The sequence below is a fragment of the Urocitellus parryii genome, chromosome 5, assembly GCF_045843805.1.
Source record: "Urocitellus parryii isolate mUroPar1 chromosome 5, mUroPar1.hap1, whole genome shotgun sequence".
NCBI classification, from domain to species: domain Eukaryota; kingdom Metazoa; phylum Chordata; class Mammalia; order Rodentia; family Sciuridae; genus Urocitellus; species Urocitellus parryii.
The window spans coordinates 11334495-11354372 of record NC_135535.1 but is presented as its reverse complement, the minus strand read 5'-3'; the positions used below and the strand labels follow the sequence as shown (position 1 = coordinate 11354372).

Sequence of the window (19878 nt, the reverse complement as noted above, 5' to 3'; positions counted from 1 at the left end):
CTTCAGTCAAGGGTTTGGCATATAGTAGCTGCTCATGAAAAACTTGTGTTGAACAGACTCTTCTTACTGTACTCTCATCGCCGTTCCTGTGCCGTGAATTCCAGGAGGGCTGAGCTCTTCCTTTCCCAACCCAGCATTCCCATTTCCCCCATATCCTAGGTGCTGAGCCAGTGTCTGCCGCTGAGTCAATGAATTGCAGGAAGTGGGAGTGGGGGGTAAGAGGAAGTCCTTCACTGGGATGGCCACCTGCCCTCACATCCCCTGGGACATAGCACATTCTGACTTTTCCTCCATAGCTTCCCAGGGCTTCATGGCAACCAGGAGGGTCAGAGGGTAGATATTGACTCTTTTCCAGATAAGCCTTTGAGGTGTCAGGAGAGAAGCAGCTTATCCACAGTTACACAATAGGAGGTGGAGTCAGCACCTCTGCCTCTTTTTTTCTTTTCTTTTTTTTTCCAGTGCTGCAGAAGGAACCCAGAGCCTCCCATGGGCTAGGCAAACACTCTAGCTGAGCTCACTCCCAGCCCACCTCTTCTTTTTTTTAAATTAAGGGGCCATCGACCGCTGAGCCATATCCCCAGCCCTATTTTGTATTTTATTTAGAGACAGGATCTCACTGAGTGGCTTAGTGCCTCACTTTTTTGCTGAGGCTGGCTTTGAACTTGCGATCCCCCTGCCTCACTCCCAAGCCGCTGGGATTACAGGCTTTGCCACCCACCGTGCCCAGCTCCAGCCCACCTCTTGTTTTTAGTTTTGTTTCTATGATGCTGGGGGATGGAACCCGGGCCCTTCTACATGCTAGACAAGGGCTCTCTACTGAGCCACATCCCCAGCCTGGGTACTTCCTTTAGCACCAAAGGTCCCTACACCAGGAATCCTTCTTTTCAGGCAAAATGCAATGGGTCATCCTAGATCAAATTCCAATTTTAGCTCTGAGGACCTCCCCTCTCTCCTCTTCTGGGCAGGTCCCATTATTCCCAAGCTCTTTTCTGAGCTCATGAGACCAGGAGACCATGCTGTCCTGCCTGAAGGCCCAGGAGACTCAAAGAAAATCATGCCTTTTCTGACCTCCCCAAACACTCAGGGCACAAAGGGGTGGGGACAGGAGCATTAGAAGGCCACAGGCCTGGAGTAGGAGCTCCATTCACCAGAGATGCCCTGGGCCTGCTCCTTTGCCAGGTCCTCTGCCCAACATTAGGGATAGAACAAAAGCCCTTCTCCATCCGCTGGAGCTCCCAGTGGGAAGGATGAACCAGTGGACACAGGGCCCATGGTCAAGTTCACGGACTGCATGGGGAAGGAGGGATTAACCAGGGTTTCCAGGGCCCCCTCCTGACCCAGCCACTCACCAGCTGGCCTTAGGCCTGTTCCCTCCCTTCGCTGGGCCTGGGCTTCTTCTGTCCACTGTGGAGTGGGAGCTGGTCTCTGAGGGCCTTCCTGCCCCGAGGTTCATGACCGGGGAGCAGAGTTATGGGAAACACAGCCCCTGGAGAGGGGCCTGGAGGCCAAGCCGCCTGAGTGGGTGGGGTGGCCCAGGGCCCGCTGTACAAACAACAGCTCTAGCACAGACTTCCCAGGCTGCCCTGGCCTGAGCCGCCCAGCTGCTGCCCCCTGCCACATCCTCCTGGGCCACTGTCCAGGAAGATGGCCTCTGCCTGTTCCCCACAGCCCACAGGGGCTGGGCTGGGCAGGGAGGGCCTGGGCCTGGCCCAGCAGAGCCCTGCTCCCTTCCCTTTGCTCAGGAGGAGGCCTGAGAGTTGCAGCCCTGAGGGTGGCGGGTGGCGGGGCTTCGTGGTCAGGCTGAGTCCTGGGTAAACACGGAGGCACTGTGCAGCCAGTCCCCACATGTGGCCAGGCCACTCTAAAGTCATTCCCGGGCTGCATGGAGTACCCAGCCGGTGTACCCAGCAGGTGCAAGCATAGAACAGAGGGCCTTAGCTGGGTCTGGGGACCTGGCAGGGGCAGGGACCCCCTGAGGTACTAGGCCTGTCCCTTGGGAAATTTCTCTCTCCTGGACTTCCCAGATAACCTCATTCAAGAGCAACCCCAGGACTCCAAGTGGGAACTCAGGCCGCCTCTGGGTTCTCTCCTTGGGCTTGCTGGAGACTCCAGGCGGGGCCCCTCTGGACTTCCACTGTGGCCTCCTGGTGAGAATTGGTGGCTCCCTTTCCCATCCCAGCACCATAGGGATCCTGGGAGGTGGGAACTGCTGATGGGGGATATGGTATGGAGACCCCTTGTCCTTCTGTTTCGCTGGGGAAGAGGACCTGGGGCTCAGACACAGTGTGGTGCCCAAAGTCACCCGGGAAGTGGCATAGGTGCTGGGTCCTGCCAAGCTGCCGCAGTGAGGAGAGGGACCTGGCAGAGCAGCTCCTTGGCAAGGGTGTGGCCTCCTGCGTTCATCCACCGTGCAGACTGCTGTGTCCCTCCTTGGTGCCCGCCCTCTGGAAGGGTGGGGACGTGGAAGGTGCTCAGGGAGACGTGCAGGAGGGTGGCGGGCAGGGGCAGAGGCTGCCCTTCCTCAGGGCCTCCGTCAGGGTGCACATTCTCAGATCCCACCCAGACCTAAAACCTGAACCAGTTTCTTCCTTTGGACTTGGGAGGTCTCGGGAACACCAGAATTTGGGGTTTGGAACTTTTGAAGGCAAAGGTGGAGGGGACAAAGCCAGGGCCGGAGGTGGGGCCGGCGGAGCTACCTCTGAGGACATTCCTGCGCTCAGCCTGCCCTCCCCCAAAGTAAACGGCAGGTGGGAGGTACAGCTGGGGCCAGCTCAGGTTTCAGCCTGGGACACTCCTTCCTTGCTTTAAGGACAATGACAAGTTAGTCCCCTCTGCCCTGGAAATCCCACTTCTATAAAATCTAAAAGAAATAAGCTCCGTGCCCAAACACGCTGGTTCCAACCTCGTGTATAATGGAAAAGTAATTAACTGAGCAAACCCTAAGTATTCGACCGAGGGCCAAGGTTAACGACGTGACCCAGCTGAGTGACTTCCCGGCCTGAGAAGTGGAAGCAGCACGTGAGAATGTGAGATGTGCGTGGGGGCAGTGTTGAGAGAAGCGGACCGGGTGGGTGGCGCCTCACATGCATGTTGGATTTGAATCCTGCTCTGCCCCTTTCCGGCCTGTGCCCTGGGTCCGCCCGAGCCCTGCGGGCCTTTCCTTCCTCCTGGAAATGGAACTGATCCTCAGGCCGACCTCCTCAGCTTCCCTGGCATTCAAGAACTTAATGCCCTGCAGAGCTGGCGCCCCTGGGTGACCGCATGACCGTGAGAGCTGCTCTGGGCGGCCCTGAGTCCCCCCCAGAGAACAGGCATGTTGGAGCTCCTACCCCAGCCCCTCAGAATGGGGCTATTTGGAGACAGGCCCTTTAAAGAAGTGATTTTGTTCAAATGAGGCCACTAGGGTGTCCTTATAAGAGGAAATGTGGACATAAAAAGAGACGAGGCATGGTGGCGCCAGCCTGTGATCCCAGAGGCTTGGGAGGCTGAGGTAGGAGGATCCTGAGTTCAAAGTCAGCCTCAGCAACTGAGGTCCTAAGCAACTTAGTGAAAGCTTGTCTCTAAATAAAAAAATAAAAAGGGCTGGGGACGTTGCTCCTGCGGTCAAGTACCCTCGGGTTCCATCCCTGGTACCAAAAAAAAAAAAAAAAGTAGAAGAAGACGACGACATGCCGGATGTTCCCCTGCCAAGGAGAAGCCCTGGGAGGACTCAGGAAGGGCCACCTCGCAGCTAAGGACAGAGGCCTCGGGAGGAGCCAGCCCTGCTGACTTCCAGCCTCCAGAACTTGGAAAAAGTGAATTTCTGCGGCTTGAGCTCCGGTCTGTAGTACCGTGTTGTGGCCGTGAACACACATGCCGAGCCCTGGCATGGACAGAAAGCTGGGAACAGGGGATGTAGTCAGTCCAGGCCCTGGATTCCACCCCATACCACACCTCTCTCTCTCTCTCTCTCTCTCTCTCTCTCACACACACACACACACACACACACACACACACACACACACACGATTGACATTATGCTGTGACAATACACTGACTATCTCTTGTCAGACTCTCTCTGTCCTCCTGTTTCAGAATTGAAGAAAACTAAGGCTCAAATATAAAAAGGGCTGGAGGTGCGGCTCCACAGGTGAACACCGCAGGCTCACTGCCTGGTACCAAAGCAAAACCCAAAACCCTGAGGCTCGGCTGGTGAGGGAGAGGACCCGACTGGAATCAGGTGACTGTGACTCCAAAGCCCCTTCAAAGCCAGCTTCCAGCCTCCACCCCCGGGGCCCTCCTTGGGGGAGCTGTGTCCTCCTCTTACATCCAGCACCTGAGGCCCAGAGAGGCACTTGCAGATGCTGTGGCCAAGATGCCGCGTGTGGACTGGAGAACATTCTGGCCTTAGGAATGGATGCTGAACAAAGGACATCTCCTGCCTCCTTCTGGGGGCTGGAGGGTCCCCACTCCTGGATGAGCAGAGGGTTTTGACCCTCCTGGGCCGCAGTGTGGTAGAGTGGGTGGAGCAGGGGACTGGGTCAGGCCACCCGGGGTCCATTCCCGGGATGTGGCCCTGGACATGTCTTTACTTCTCTGAGCCTCGGTCTCTTCATTCGTGAAATGGGAACAGCAATCCCTACCTCAGATGGGTGTGGGAGGTCAGAGAAGGCGGAGAGAGCCCCTGGACACAAAGGGATCCATGCTGGGTCCCTCCCTGTGTGGGGTCAAGGAAGGCAGCAGACAGGAGAACGCTTCTTGACTGAGCTCACCCAGGTCACCGGCTGCAGGATGTGGCTCAGTGGTAACCAACTCCCCACTCCCCAGTTAGTAACCAACAGTGTGGCTGGGCTGGGGTGTCCCAACCCCGGAGAGAGGCTTCCCCCCGCTGCCACAGGAGGGCGGGCAGAAGTGGCCAGGAGGCAGCAGTACAGACGATTCACGAGAATGGCAGTGGGCATTCTCCACAGGTGGAGTCACCACCTCCCACTCCCCAGGGCAGCAGTGGGCAGTGGCAGGACTCAGGGCTGGGACACAGGCTGCTGTAAGGCCCCAGCCTGGTTCAGGGCTTGCCCCTCCCATCCTGGGCGCTGGGCCGCGTCTTGGGCAGCCTGGTGATCCCCATTTGAGACGCAGCTCAGAGGAAGAGCCAGGGAAGCCAAGCAGCTCCCGCTTGTCCACGAGGTGCCCTAGTGCCACTTAATCCTCCCCAGGACCTCACTGGCCCTGACTCACCAGCCCCAGCTGGTGCTCAGGGGACACAGAAGTCTAGTTAGACTTTGGAGTCAAATATGTGAGCTCTGACACCTGCCCCTGCCTAGTGACTTTGGCTCTCTGAGCCTCCGTTTTCCTCCTCTGTAAAATGGTGACATCAGTCCCTGTCTTTTCTGCATGACACAGGTGCGTGCATTCGGCAGCAGGTTCACATTCTACTGCTGCGGAGTTGAGCCTCAGAATGCCAAAGTAAGGCGACAGGTCCCACAACCTGCAGGTGGGACGGCAGTGTCTGAACCCCATCTGAGTCTTCCTGCCCTCCTGCTGTTGTGGAGTGGCCAGTGTGGCCCCTGGCGTCCAAAGGGCTGCCAGGAGGTGGCTGGAGAGGCGAGGCTCCTTGGAACAGGAGTGGCCCAGATTTCCTGTGGAGCCGCAGCCCCCAGCCCTGGCAGGACTCGGGGTCACCCTGCAGCTGGTGTTCCAGGCAGTGGGGAGGAACACGCCTGGAAGCCCTGCTTGCCAACGGCATCCTGCCCGCTGAGGACGTGGCCCGGCATTGTTTTGAGGCCCTCCCAGCCCCGGGCGCACGGAGGGATTTCCGCAGCCCGCCAGGACTGCCTTCACTTTCTGGAAGAGCTTTCCCAGGTGGCCAGGGTGGGGGTCAGCTGGCCTAGACTCAGACCCTTTGCCGGGCCAGGGAGTGCTGGGAAGGGCAGGGTCACAGCACCAACATCCTCTCCACCTGACAGGTCCTGGACCCAGAGTCTACCCTGCACAGAGACAGGGGAGAGAGGGTGGTGTCTTATTGTCGTTTTACTGTGGCCGAAGTCAGGGCCCTTGGGTTCAGATTCTAGCCCTATAGGAAGGTGCTGAATTGGCAGGTCCCCCTTCCCTGTGCCTTCAGGGGGAGGCTGGATAGCCCCTCGGGTCCCTTCACACTGCCCAGAGAACAGCTGGGGATCTACGTGCTGCCCCTTCTTGCTCTGGGGTCCGTAAAGCTTAAATTCCTTGCAGGGGGCTGGGGACAAAGCTCAGTTGGCAGAGTGCCTGCCTGGCATGCACAAGGCCCTGGGGCCAATCCCCAGCACCACACACACACACACACTCCTTGCAGACAGATTCTCTCCGGTGTTTGGCACATTTTAGAAGGACCGTGTCAGTGCCCACCGTACATTCTAATGCTTCCAAGGTGCTCAGCTCGTGGAACGTATCTTGGCCACTCCATGGCTGTCCCTCTGTGAGCCAGGAGGTGTCTGTCCTGCCTGGCAGGGCAGAGGTGGTGGCAGAAGCCTAGAGCAGGTGAAGGAGCTCAAGCCTCCTCCAGACCAGCTGGATACGCTGGGCACCAGAATTAAAGCAGGAAGCCACACCGGGGAGTCTCAAGGTTGAGAGGAGCCTGAGCCCTTGTCCCCTCCCCAAGCTCCTCCACCTGGTGGCTAAAGGCTCTCTCTGCTCCAGCCTGTGGCTGTACTGCCCACCTGTTCCACGGCTGACACACGGAGGGCCACTGGGGGCTGCCTACGCAGAGCCAGCGGCATCCCTGGTGAGGTCAGAGCTTTGGAATTAGTGAGACAGGATCACCCTGAGGATTCTGTGCTCACAGCCAGTGACTCATGGCCAACGGCCTCCCGGGCAGAGACTGCCAACTTGGAATGCCCAGCCATGGCCGCAGGCTCAGTTCGCTTGGCCAAGCACCTTCTGAGGGACGGCTGGGGTGGCAGAGGCCCTGCCTTTGGCTCCAAGCCTCTGACAGCTCTTCACACCCACCTCGGGGGAGAGGCCAGACTCCCACCTGGGTTCCTATTAGGCAAGGTCACATTTTAGATGTGACCTTGGGCAAGTCAATTTCTCTGAAGGTTTCTCCACTAAATAATACTTGCCTCATAAGAGTGGAATTGAATGAGGTAATGTGTGCAGCAAGCGCTCAGCCAAAGGTACCTTTTAAGGAACAGCGGGTGCAGTGGAAGGGCTGGGCCGAGCTCTGGCCCCACCCCTCACCCATGAATGTCCTCTTGCTCAACCCCTGCCCGCTCTGGCCTATTGTGTGAAATGAGCGACACTGCCCGCCCTGTTGGCTCACCAGGAGGTGGAGATCTTGTACTTTATTACAGAGGACTAAGGAGGGCAGTGCCCTGGCCTGGGGGCCAGCCAGCCACTCACAGGCCTCATGACCTGGGACATGCTCTGTAACCTCTTAGCAGGTCTCCTGTGGAATGTGGGAACAAGACCCTAGTGTTCCCTGGGTGGGGCAGCTTTGAGGGAACAGGCCTGTGCTTTGATGGGTCTTGAACCTGAGGACTTTAAAGCCACATCCCTCATCAGCCAGCCCCTCTCCTGCTCTGCTGCGGCCTTCCTGAGGCAGCCCCTGGGTGGTCCTGTCTCTTGGGAGTGCTTTGTTCAGAGAGGGTCTTGTTACCTAGGCCAGGGAAGCAGGACCACTACAGGATCTCAGGGTACTACGGCAATCCCGCTACTGCAGCCCCCAGAACTGCTAGGCCTGCAGGTATGCCACCACATCTGGCTTTCTCGGCGGTTCTAGAAAACAGCTGTGCCACCAAGAACGCACAACCAGTGGACACTCATCCTGGGCCAGGGGCAGAGTGTCAGGACACTCCTGACACCTATCACTGAAGACCTGCAGGGAGCTGGCACCTCTTCCAGGCAATGGGACCAGGTGGCAGGCTGGCTCTAGTAGGGAGGCAGAGCCCAGGTAGCTGCTATGGCCAGGAGGAGCCGAACCGGGAGTGAAGTCTGGTCCAGGGCTTGATTTCCTGTGGGAACACACGGGAGGGAGGCTGAGCCTCTCAAGGTTGAGCATCTGTAGGAGCAGCCAGGAGCCAGCAGGTGTGGGAGGTCTCGCTGGGTTCCCAGAGTTCAGGTTTCAGAGGCATCTGTGTCTGGATGGAAATCCTGGTCTGCAGCCCATGAACCCAGTCCTGGTCTGGGTCACAGAGGCAACACCTTGGGCCTTTGGAAAGGCAGGAGTGTGACGATGTCTCCAGGACAGAGAGTACCCAGTATTTGGAGGGACTGGTCAGAGCACAGGGTAGTGGAGAGTCAGAGGAGCAAACAGGGACAGAGGTTGAGCCTGGATCCCAAGTGCTCACAGCCCAGACAGAACGGAAGCTGCCCTCGGTGCAAACCCTGGTTTTATTGGTCTGATTTGTTCACAGTGCAGCCTTCTGCTGAGAGCCAGGGGCTGTGGACAGTGAGGGTGGGTGCACCCGGAGCCTTCCGGTCAAGGGCCTCCAGGGCTCCTGCAGCCAGTGCCCTGGTGCCTAGGAGGAAGGATGGGAGAAGGGCGGCTCTCTGGGAGGCAGGGACAGGGTGGCTGCGGGGTTCAGTGTGGGGCCCAGGGTCTGTTCTTCCCAGCAGGAGGTAGAAGGGACCACATAAAGTTCTTTATTACAGACCTACAAGAAATGAGAGAATCCTCTATCACTCCCACTGCTCGGCTCCTTGTTTTCTCCTTTTTCTTTTACAAAACAGCGTCAGGAAAGAAAAATGCAGGAGGCAGATGAGATGGGGGGGTGCAGATCAGAGGGACCAAGGCGATGGGGACCAGCTGCCGCCTGGACAGTCCTCTGCAGGCTGGCCCCGGGCGTTCTCTAGCATCTCAGGAGAACAGCAACTGGCCCTAGAGGGAGCAGAGAGAAGGAGTGGGTGGGAACACGATGTCCCCTCCCCTGACGGTCACCACTCCTCTGACGGTCACCCTGGCAGTGGGCAGGTGGGCAGCATTGGTGACTCTGTGTCTGGAGGCTGGTTTCCAAAGCAGGGGCCCACGGGGTGGGCACAGGGGGGCGGGAGGGGAGGGCTGCGTTCTCCTGGGCTCCCCCAGGACAGGCGTCCAGGCGGGCAAGGGTGCTCAGGACGCTTCCCTGCTCGTCAGCCGATCAGCTTCTTGAGGAAAGCCTCCAGCTGGTCCTCATCTTTGATGCCTACAAACTTGTCCACCACGTCCCCATTCTTGATGGCCAGCACAGTAGGCACAGCTGACACCTGGACAGAGGTGACAAGGGAATCCAAGTCACTTGGAGGTGAACACCTCTCAGCAGACATTCCCAAGCCTTTGGTGGGGGGGCTGGGGGCTTAATGGGGCAGTATCTGCCCAAAGGACAGTGGCCTTCCCTGGTGCAGGAGACTGCAGGGCTGGAGGCCCGCCGCTGGAGCAGCTGCTTCCATTGCAGCCTGCGGGCAGTTCCCTTCTTCCCCGGCTGCGCCACTGACTCCCTGGCCCAGTGGCTTGGCAGGAATGGCAGGAGATGAAAATAGCCCGTGCAGCTGCAGGCCGGGCTGGGGAGGAGCTGGGGCTTCTAGCTAGGCCATGTGCCTGTCTGGGCCTCTCAGTCCTCCTCCACCTCCCCGGGATGACAGAGCCCACCTTGAGGGTTTGGGAAAGGGCTGGGACTCACATAGCAAGCTGGTGGTTGGGGTCCTGGCTCTGGGCGGACTGGCTCAGCTCCCCTGACCCCAGTGGAAGACCCCGGCTGTCCCCTGATTACCCCAAGGCTCAGGGCTTTCTGGAGCAAGGGGACACTGCCACACCTCCTGCAGAGCACAGGAAGGCTGCATGAAATGCTGCCAGTCAAGCCTCAGTGCTAACCTGGTGATGGGTGGGCACTGGCACGGCACCTGGCACAGCGGGCACTCAACCAGCGGCCACAGAAGGTGTGTCAGAGGAGCCCTGCTCAGGGCCCCACGAGAGCTACCTCTTCACAGGGAAGGGAGGGGAGCACGAGCTGTGGCTCCCTCGGGGCGGGGTAGGGTACAGGACTGCAGTGAAGCCAACCCGCACTGGCACCCTCGCCCTGCTGCCTGGCACTCACAGGCATTTGAGAAAACTATAAACAGAACAAGACAAATACAGGCTTCCCTCACACACCAGTAGCTGCAGAGTAACAGGAGCTATCCACACAGACCTACCAGGTGTCCCCACGGCCTGAGCGCTGCCCTGGCCCAAGTCACTCCAGAGGCTAGACCTAGGATTCAGTGTGCGAAACCCGTGCCGCGTGGGCTGCAAATGTGCAGGCCAGACCTGCCCATCCTCACCTCACATGCCTACAAAAAGGCCCCACATTCACTCTCAAGAGCACTTTGGGGACAAACAGCAGGTAAGATGACACTGTCCCTGTGACTGAGGTGGGTGGCAGCCGACACTTCTCAAAGAGCATGTGCCACCACAGGCACTGAGCTGACATGAGTGTACCTGTTCTCGGCTCCCCGCTGCCTCTGTCTGTGCATATTCTGGCACGGGTGACAGCATTAAAGGCCGAAAACTGAGCGCATGGCTCACCCTGGCCAGGTCCAGGTCAGCACGCTCCAGACACAGCACAGGTGCTGTGCGCCCCCTGGTGGCCAGCAGAGGACTGGGGTGCCTCAGGCAGGCAGCCAACTGTGGCACAGGGCTCCAACACTGCTTTCATCTTCACACTTGGTGGACACCATCCTGTGCTCTCTCTTTAACGAAAATACATCCTTCATGCCACTGTTTAAGATATGGCCTTTGGCTGGGGATATGCTCAGTGGTAGAGCACCTGCCTTGCACGTGTAGGCCCTGGGTTCCAGGGTTCCACCCACAGGACTGAAAAAACAAAACAAAACAAAAAGGGTGGCACTTAAGCCCACAGTGGTGGCTGGAGAGTGCACCCAGCTGTCCTGGAAAGGTCCCTTCATGGCCTCGCAGGTGTATGCCTTCAGGTGTGCAAGCCCCACGCTGGCACTGGGTGTGCAGCCCACAGGCTGGGGGTGCACTTTCATGTCACCCAAGGTCTAGTCCCTGCTGACCAAGGGGAGGCTCTGAATTGGAGCTTAAACATTCACACACACTGGGGCTCACAGGAAGCTGGCTTCCAGACACCACGGGGTCCCTGGGCTGTAACAGGAGGTCCCGGCTTTGCTGCTCCCAGGGAATATGCCAGCAGTGGACGGGGCCGGGCTTGGTGCTCCCTCTGGAGTACTGACAGGAACGGGAGGGATGGAGCCAGGACCCAACCTGCTTCTCTACTGTGGCAGGGCCAAGGGGGCTGGAGAGAGATGAGCCGGACTGAGCTGTGGTCCTCGGGCTGTGAAGTTACCTGGAGCCTCCTCTCTTTGAAGAACTCAGAGCGGGAAGGTGCATGTGTGTGGTCCCTCTCCACACCTGGCCCACCCGCAAGGCCACTGTGGCTCAAAGTCCACCAGATCTTCCCCCAATTCACCCAACTCATCCATTTGGTAACCAACTTCACTAAGGATATACCAAAGGACTGGCATAGTGCTAGGTGTCCTTGGATGCTGGTGGCCTCCTCCTCCGCTACCAGCAGAACTAACACAAAAGAAAATCTCACTGTCATATGCAGGGATGCTGGGCACGTACATGGCTACTTTATAAATTACTGCCTCTAGGTAGGGCCATTATTTATATATATACAGATGTGTATGTGTATGTTTTGTTTTGTTTTCTAGAGCTGAGGACTGAACCCACGGCCCCATACACACAGGCAAGTATCCTACGGCTGAGCTACACCCTCAGCCCTAGTAGGGTCATTCAGGGACGAGAAGACTGAGGCTGGAAGGCAGAGTGACTGCTCTGAGATGACACAGCAAGTGAAGGGACAGAGCTGGCATTTGAAACGGGCTCTGCTTGACTCTGCTGCCCATAACATCAAATCTGCTCTACTGCCACCAAACAGCAAAGAACCAGGACAAATACTGCGTCCCCGCAGTATGAAGACCACAGGAAGAAGCGTTCACAGATTTCATGCTTCCAATAAGAAATGCCAATGGGCTGGGTGGTGGCTCAGCGGTAGAGTGCCCGCCTAGCATGTGCAGGGCCCTGGGTTCGATCCTCAGCACCACATATGAATAGACACAATAAAGGCATTGTGTCTGACTACAACTAAAAAATAAATAAATATTGAAACAAAAAGAAAAGAAATGCCAAATGTTTTATAAAAGCTTTTTGAGATAAGAGACACTTTTTCTTAGAAAAAGTGTGGGAGGCCAACCTTACGGGTGACTGAGTTACACTCCTCAGCTGGGTGCTGAGGCGCTCAGTCACAGAAATGGGTGTGTCTTGCTACAACCCCATGGGTGAAGCTATGCTCACCTGTTCCTTTGTAATAGAACCCCTTGCCCTGTTTAGGAGAGAGTCTTCCATGGAAGTGCCTTGAGTGTCCCCTCCTCTTACTGTGCCCTTGAGTGCGGCCTACCCAGGTGTCAGTCAACCTGCTGACAGTGCACATCATGAAGATAGACTCAGCCCCTGAAACCTGACCCCTTGCCTCATTTGAATAGCTTCTCCTCAATAAAAGGGGTCAGCGCGTGCTCTGGCTCTCTCTTTCTGCAGACCCTTAAGGTCAGAGGAGCCGTCACAGCAACCTCAAAGAAAAAGGTATTTGTGTCTCTTGTGTGGTTATTTCGTGCAGCCCAGTTAGCCCAGTTTAACTAGAGTGACCCCTGAGCCTTTTAGATGCGAGAACAGAAACCCGGCAAAAAAGTGTTGTTGAAAAGGCAAATCCAACTAAATTACATCCTGGAAAAGGCAACACTGTGGAGACGGTAAGATCCATGGCAGCCAGTGCTGGGGGCAGGAGGGATGAACAAGGGCAGCACAGATTTTTGAAAATGATCTGTGCAATACCACGACAGTGGGTACACATTATCAGACATCTGTCCAAATTTACAGAATGAACCACACCAAGAGTGAGCCCTACTGAGCACCCTGGACTTGGGGTGATGATGACATGTGAGGGCAGGTCCAGCACTCTGGTGGGGGACGCCGACAGTGGAGAAGGCTGGCGGGGGCAGGGAAATCTGTCACTCTTGCTGTGAACCTACAACTGCCCTAAGAAAACTACCCACCCCCACAGGCACACATATCATCACACAGATCTATTCCCCCCTGAACCAGGGCTTGAAGCCAGGGCCTCCCGCACTCTGGGCAGTGCTCTTCACAGAGCCACACTCCCAGCGCCCAGTGTCCCTTACAGCAGTCTTCCCAACAAACTCATCCAACATCTGGAAAAGGGCTTGAGGCCCTGGAGGAAGCTGTGCCAGGAGTACTGCGGAGCTCTTAGCAGGAACCTGCTCCCTGTGTGCTCCTAGAACAGGTGTGAGGGAAGGGTGGGAGGGGTGGGGGAATTCTGCTGGCGTTTCCTAAGCCTTATAGTGATGCAAGTCCAGGGCTTGGCAAAACAGCAGGTGACGTGGGCCCGGCTTCCCTGAGGTCTTTCTGTGTGTCCAGCCCAGCACTTGGACAGCGGGCAGAGGAAAAGGGAGACCTAGCCCCACCAGAGGAACCCCTCATCTTCCAGGCTTGACTGCAGGACATTAGCACCTGTTCCCACATCAGGTCTCCTGGAACCAGGTCAGGGTGGTCCTGGCCATTCTCACTACCTGGGGTCCCACTGCTGGCAGAAGTAGGCTCTCCCTCGCCTAGGTACCAGTTCCCACTGTCCCTGGCGCACAGGTGGCCCTCAGGGGTCTACTGAAGAGCCTGCTGAGGCTAGAGCTATGGTGTCCAGTGCGCCAGGAGGAAGCCTGGACGTCTTGGTCCCGCCCACAGCCCTGCAGGAGGCCCCAGGAGCTCAGCCTCAAGCTGAATCAGAAGGTCACAAACCGACCCCTACAGCTGTGGTGGCCCTGGGGACAGGGTGGACAAGTAGGGGAAAGCCAGGGGTGTCCAAAGGGTCAGACAAAGGTCCCATTTGGTTGAGCAACCAGGGAGAGCCTTTGAAAAAACAGCCTTCCTCCCTCCGCTAGACCTCGTACGCAGCACTGTTGCCAGGTCCCAAGGTCAGCCTTGCAAGTAGCCAGCTGTGGCTGCCACGAGGCTTCTGGCAGGGCCAGCCTCAACTCCTTTGGGTGGCTGCCCCTATCTGCCCAGCCAGGGACAGTGTCCCGGTTCTCACCCTGACCCAGCCCGACATGTGTCCTCCCACGGGGCGTGGTGGAGGACAAGCACCTCTGCTTTGGCTGGTCCTATGGGAGCTGAGGCTGGGTTTCTGGACTCTGGGAAGAGGCCCCTTGTCCAGCCACCTGTTCCTCAGAGGAGGAAGGGCGGGGAGGCTCCTGCTGGCCAGATCACGTCTTTCAAGAAAACCAGGAATGGGGATATTCGTGTGAACATCTCTGAATTTTAAATACCAACCACTGGCTTCCTATTTCTTTAGAACACTTTAGGAACCAGACCAAATGTGTCTGTGAGCCAGAGGTGGCTCTGAGTTCGCCAGGTGCCACCTTGCCTCTGTAACAGGCCATCGTCAGCAGGCTGTCCAAAGACCACCCCCTCAATTTGGTTTGTCAACTGCCTGTCCTCCTGCTCCTTGCTTGACCCTTCACCGCAGCCACTCAGCCTCAGAGAACCTCGCCCTTTCTCTAGCCACGGAGGTCTCCAAGGCCCAGAGGATGCCCTACTTCCCTGGGTTCTCCCCGTGGCCTGTGAGCAACTCAGGGCCTTTGTGTTTGACGTCTGCTCCGCCTGGTGGCTCTTCAGAGGCCTTCCCCTTCACTCCTCAGCCCACTGGGTCTCTGCTCAGTCTCGGCTTCCCAGCCAGGCCTTCCCCAGCCCGCCCTTTTAAACAGGAACCCCCTCTCCCCTTGCTCGGCACTCGCACCCCCTCTTCCCGATTTACTTCTCTCCACAGACTGAGTATCCCTTATCCTTAGGAACTGAAACGTTTCAGATTTTTGGGGGGTATCAGAATATTTACACAGACTTTACCGGCTGAATGCCCCTAATCCAAAAATCCCAGATCTGAAATGTTTCAAAATCAGAAACTTTCTAAGCACTGACATGACACTGCACCTGTACCTAGAACAGGCCAGTGAGCTCTGCCCACAGGCCACTGCTGCCTGGCTGTGTAAACAGTATCTGGGGTCACACTCCTTCCCCTGACCACCATGACTACTGACTGTGGCTACTGTAGAGACCACTGCCCTGCAAAGCTTCAAATGCCTCCTGCTGGTTCTTCAGAGAACGGGTCGAAGACTCCTGATTTAACACGCGGAAGGCAGGAGCCTAAGTGGGCTCACGACCACTTCCATGGCACCAAGCTGGGGAGCCCGGTGCCCGAGGCATTCCCCATAAACACTGTGTCAGTGAGCAGCTCCGACTCCGCGTCCTCCTGCACACTGTTCCCCACACCCTTCCTTCTCGGCTCAGAGGGTCTGATGTGGAGAGTTCCCTGCCTGCCCTCCCCAGGACAGAGTCCCTCCTCCTCCTCTCGGGCGACACTGGTGTGCTCTATTCAGTCTCTCCCAACAGACCAAGAGCTTCTGGGAACCAGGATCCTCTTATCTGCCAGAATCACCCTGCTCGGCACACAGCAGGGTGCACGAGGACTGTAGCCTGCGAACACGGAAGGACAGATGGATCCCCACACTGGCTGCCCAGGGGCAACCCCACCAACTCCTACCTCATACTCAATGGCGAGGTCCGTGTGGTCATCAATGTCCACCTTGGCCATCACCACCTTCCCGTGCTGTTTGGCCACCATCTTCTCTAACCGTGGCCCTAAGATCTTGCAGGGGCCACACCACCTTGGAAGGCAAGAAAGGAAATTCACAAAGTGGTCCATATTTTAAAAAAGGAAAAAGAAAGGACACACCCTTCAGTCACAAGAACGTTACCACTCCATCCACGGGCTCCCCAGAACCTCCCCTAGGCCCACCTGGACCCTACAGACTTAAAACTAAGGGAGGGAACCAGTAACTTCGCGGCTGTGCCAGCACCTTCTCAGCTTAGTCCCTAAGATAAACCAGTGTCCAAAGAAACTGAGGCCCATGTCAGTGAAGGTTGTGCAGATGACAGAGCCAGTGAGAAGCACAGCCAGGATTATAACCCGAGGTTGTTTCCAAAGTGTTTCCTTTCATTCCCAAGTGACCTCTGGTCTCTGAGCATCCCCAAGTCAACTGCCATTACTACCCTGATCACAACATACAGGTGATCCCCTCTTGGTGGGGGTTAGGAAGAGCGGAAGAAGCTCTTTCAGGACAAATGCTGTGCTATCATCTCTGTGTACGTGAACCAAGGACAGTGCCTGGCACTGATTACATACATTTGCACCCCTCTTCCTTGTTGAAGAAAAATTACCATTGATCATTTCAGAAACCCTCTCACTAGACCAGGAGGTAAGAATAACTCCACATGCCCCCACTGACAACAACTAATTTATTCTTAGCCTTTAAAACCCTTCCATTCAGAGATTCTAATCAATGAAGCTGCAACACTGATAAGACCCAGTCTGCAAGACCTTATCTCTGATTACAAGAAAAGGAGTACAAGGACAGCACATGGCTGCCCAAGGAGACATGGTGAATCAGAACAAGAACCAGAGAAAAAGAGACATGCCCAGAAAAACCTCACATCTTTTTTTTTTTTTTTTGGTACTGGGGATTGAACTCAGGGTCACTTGACCACTGAGCCACATCCCAGGCCCTATGTTATATTTTATTTAGAGACAGGGTTTCACTGAGTTGCTTAGCGTTGTTCAGGCTTCCTTTGAACTCATGATCCTCCTGCCTCAGTCTCCAAAGCTGCTGGGATTACAGGTGTGTGCCACTGTGCCTGGCCTAAACGTTCCCAACTTCTGACTCAGAGAGTACTCGTTCGTCTCAGGATTCATTTTTCTTTTTTGATACCAGGGACTGAACCTGGGGCACTTTATGACTGAGCCACATCCCCAGCCTTTTTTTGAGACAGAGTCTTGCTAAGTTGCTTAGGGCCTTGCTAAATTGCTGAGGCTGGCTTTGAATTTGTGAGCCTCCTGCCTCAGTCACCCAGGACACTGGAATTACATGTGTATACCGCTGTGCTGGACTGCCTCCCAGGATTCTGAGAGGTCTAACTTTTTTTTTAAGCTAGGATCTAGCCAGGTCCCAATGATGTGGAAATGAAAGCCAGGCTAAAAATCAGGCCACAGGCATTTATATCTCTCTAAAATACACTCCTCCTACATGACTGGGCACTGCTATGGTGGCACTGATAAATTTTGTCTGTCCTACCCACAGTTTTAGTGGTGAGATATCAAAGTGAAGTCAACTTATCTGTAGGGCCAAGCACTGGTATACACTGAAAGCCAGGTGATGCTATGTTCATATTTTTTCTGACTCTGGTCCCAGCTGAAGATGAGCTTTTCAGGCAGTGGATACAGAATTTAAGTCTTTCCCAGTACTGTTTACCCTGCCTCCTACCAGATTGGACGCTCTGTAACAGCAAGGACTGTGTACCAGTGTTTATAATGAGTCTAAGTGTAAGAAGCCTTGAACATGGACCTGGGACATAGCAGGCACTCAATAAATACTTGAACAGGTAAGACCCTGGTTGCACTGACCCCCCTTGTACTCACTGTGCATGAAAATCCACAACCACTGGTGTCTCACTGTTAACAACTCGGTCTTGAAAGTCAGGTCCATCCTGGACATTAAAGGTTGTCCAACAGACTCTGGTGGTATATATTGTCCGGGCTGGGATGGGTGTTACTGTCAGGCCACCAGAACAGCATTTGGGGGTCTTCAAGGCCTTGGAGGTGAGGGGTGCCCACCGACCCTGGGGGAGCTTCCTGGAGATGACAGAGGCCAGGAACCTCCTCAGGAGAAGTCGCTGAGCCATCTGTAAGGGAAAAAGGCAGGATGATCTGGGGCACACAACAGGAAGTCAACACACTAAGAAGATAAAGGGATCTGGGAATACTGGGGGGTTTAGAAAAATACAGAGGTGGATGCAAAAATTCAAGCAAATATATAAGATTTCTGGGGTAGAAGTGAGGAATGAAAATCGAAAGATAGAAAGCAAACCAGAACAGGAAAACGAAGTTGACAACCAAAAAGAAATCAAGATTTAGGTGGAATCAGAAGGACCAGAGGGGGGAACTTCATTTGCAGAGCACCTGCTGAGGTCAAGTGCACCACTGGTCCTCCCGGATCAACTCTGAGGCAGCTGCCACTTAGTCCTGCCCGTTTTCCAGATACGGAATCCAACCCGGGTGGGTTACTCGACATACCCCAAACAACTCAACCATTAAATGACATTCCACGTCGGAACTCACGCCGTCCGTAAAGTTCTTTACCTATTGCTTGCTCTTTTAAAAAAGCATTTGAATGGAAAATTAAGGGAAAAAGGCAAGGTCGAAGGACTGACAAGAAGCCCAACTATTCAGAGGAGGAACTAGGAAACACAGGTGCAGGAGTGCACGGGAACCAAGACAGAAGGAACAGCTGGAGGGAACCCGAAAGGAGGGACGTGTGTGGAGGAAACTGGGGAAATGGGACGCCGCCAGGGAACTCCCTTTCCGGAGGACCAGGTCTCCCCGTCCGGGACCTCCACCCGCTCTCCACCATCCTGCGCAGGAGCGCGCCTGCGGCGGTCTCTGCCATGACACTACCTCGAGCCACCCCGGGGCACCTACCTCCCGGCAGCGCGAGCGGAGGGATGCACAGCCCTACCCCCGCCTGTCAAGGGCACGCCTGTCGTCACTTCCTCAGGGGTGGGCCTTTCTAGCGTCACTTCCGGGAACCGCAACCAGGCCGCTGTGTCTCTGCAACTTGAGGGATGGCTCGGATTTTCCACCAATGGGGATGGCAGAAAAAGGGGCGGAGTCTCAATTAGGAACCGGAAGAGCCCGGCGGACCCGGGTTGGGGACCGGAAAAAGAGGCGGAAGGAGGCGGGGCTAGCGAGGGAGAAAAGGGCGGGAGAAGGCGTGGCTGTGAAGTTACAAGCTCTTGGTTTCTACTGATTCAGCCGTCTTCCAGCGGTTCCTAGAAGGGCAAAAAAATTCGTTTCTCTCCATTTTACAAAAGCCAAGCTTCACAAAGTGTAGTGCCTTTAAAGAAAATAGACTCCCTACCCGGAGAGGCCACCCTGTGGCCCTCAGGTCATCCACAGCTGTATGACCTCATGGTTGTGGGCAGGTCACTCTGCCTGTGAGGTTTTCAGTTTCCTATTATGTGACGTGAGGGCCTGGGCTTGACTACTTCCAGGTCCTTAAGCTTGTCTCTTTGGAGCTTTGGGGGAAACAAGCCCTGGTTGGGCTCCAGGTAAAATACAGTGACCTGTGAACCTGCTTGGGCGAGGGGCCTTCCTTTTACACTTATTGCCACTGTCACTTGCAGCGGATGTCTAGGCACCTGTGTGTCCCAGCTGGTATCGTGGCTACTGCTTGTCTTCTCTGCAGTCTGTATTCCAGTCATTTACCGCCTCTTAAAAGAGTTCCGTGAATGTATTGATGCCTATTTCCTTTTCTGGTCTTTGCTTAATTTGAAATGCTTTTTTCTCTCTACATTTAGTAGAACCCCCCTCATCATCTCCGGACAGCATTACTTCCTTCTCTCTGCTGCTTTGTTGATAATTCTTTGTACACATTGCAGCATCTGTCTCTTTCACCAGATTCTGTTCTTCCCGAGATTAGGGATTTGTGACTGTTACTGACTTGCATATGGCCAGTGCCAATCTGGTCAGGTTACAACCCCTTGTTAGGTGCAGGACAGGCTGAATAAGTTGTCTGCAGGGCATGCCAAACAAAGTTAGCTGCAGGATGACCTGGCCACTCAAACCCTCTGTCTGGTTCTTTATCACCTGTTTGCTTCAAGCCCAAACCCCCAAGCCCCATTCAAGACTGAACACTCAACTCGCAGCTCAAGGCTGAACACTTAACCCTCCTTGTGCCAACAAGGCAGCTTGCAGACCCAGAGACCCCATTAGA

At 55.6% G+C, this 19878-nt stretch overlaps 1 protein-coding gene across 1 annotated transcript; it reads right to left on the bottom strand.

Moving 5' to 3' along the window:
• Positions 1-8324: 8324 nt before the first annotated feature.
• On the bottom strand, positions 8325-18691 carry Txn2 (thioredoxin 2). Its single transcript, XM_026410207.2, has 4 exons — positions 18585-18691; positions 17526-17788; positions 15594-15717; positions 8325-9195 (listed from the first exon to the last, which is right to left on the bottom strand). Exons 2-4 carry the CDS (start codon positions 17786-17788, stop codon positions 9082-9084), a joined length of 501 nt encoding a protein of 166 aa, XP_026265992.1. The 5' UTR covers positions 18585-18691; the 3' UTR covers positions 8325-9081.
• Between the last annotated feature and the right edge of the window lie 1187 nt (positions 18692-19878).

What these genes read in the sequence shown, in the direction of transcription:
- Txn2 (XM_026410207.2), bottom strand. Translation starts at nt 17,788, where the DNA reads ATGGCTCAGCGACTTCTCCTGAGGAGGTTCCTGGCCTCTGTCATCTCC. An exon ending in GTTGTGGATTTTCATGCACA is followed by an intron (nt 15,718 to 17,525) that starts GTGAGTACAAGG and finishes TTGCCTTCCAAG; the next exon opens with GTGGTGTGGCCCCTGCAAGA. An exon ending in ACCTCGCCATTGAGTATGAG is followed by an intron (nt 9,196 to 15,593) that starts GTAGGAGTTGGT and finishes ACCTCTGTCCAG; the next exon opens with GTGTCAGCTGTGCCTACTGT.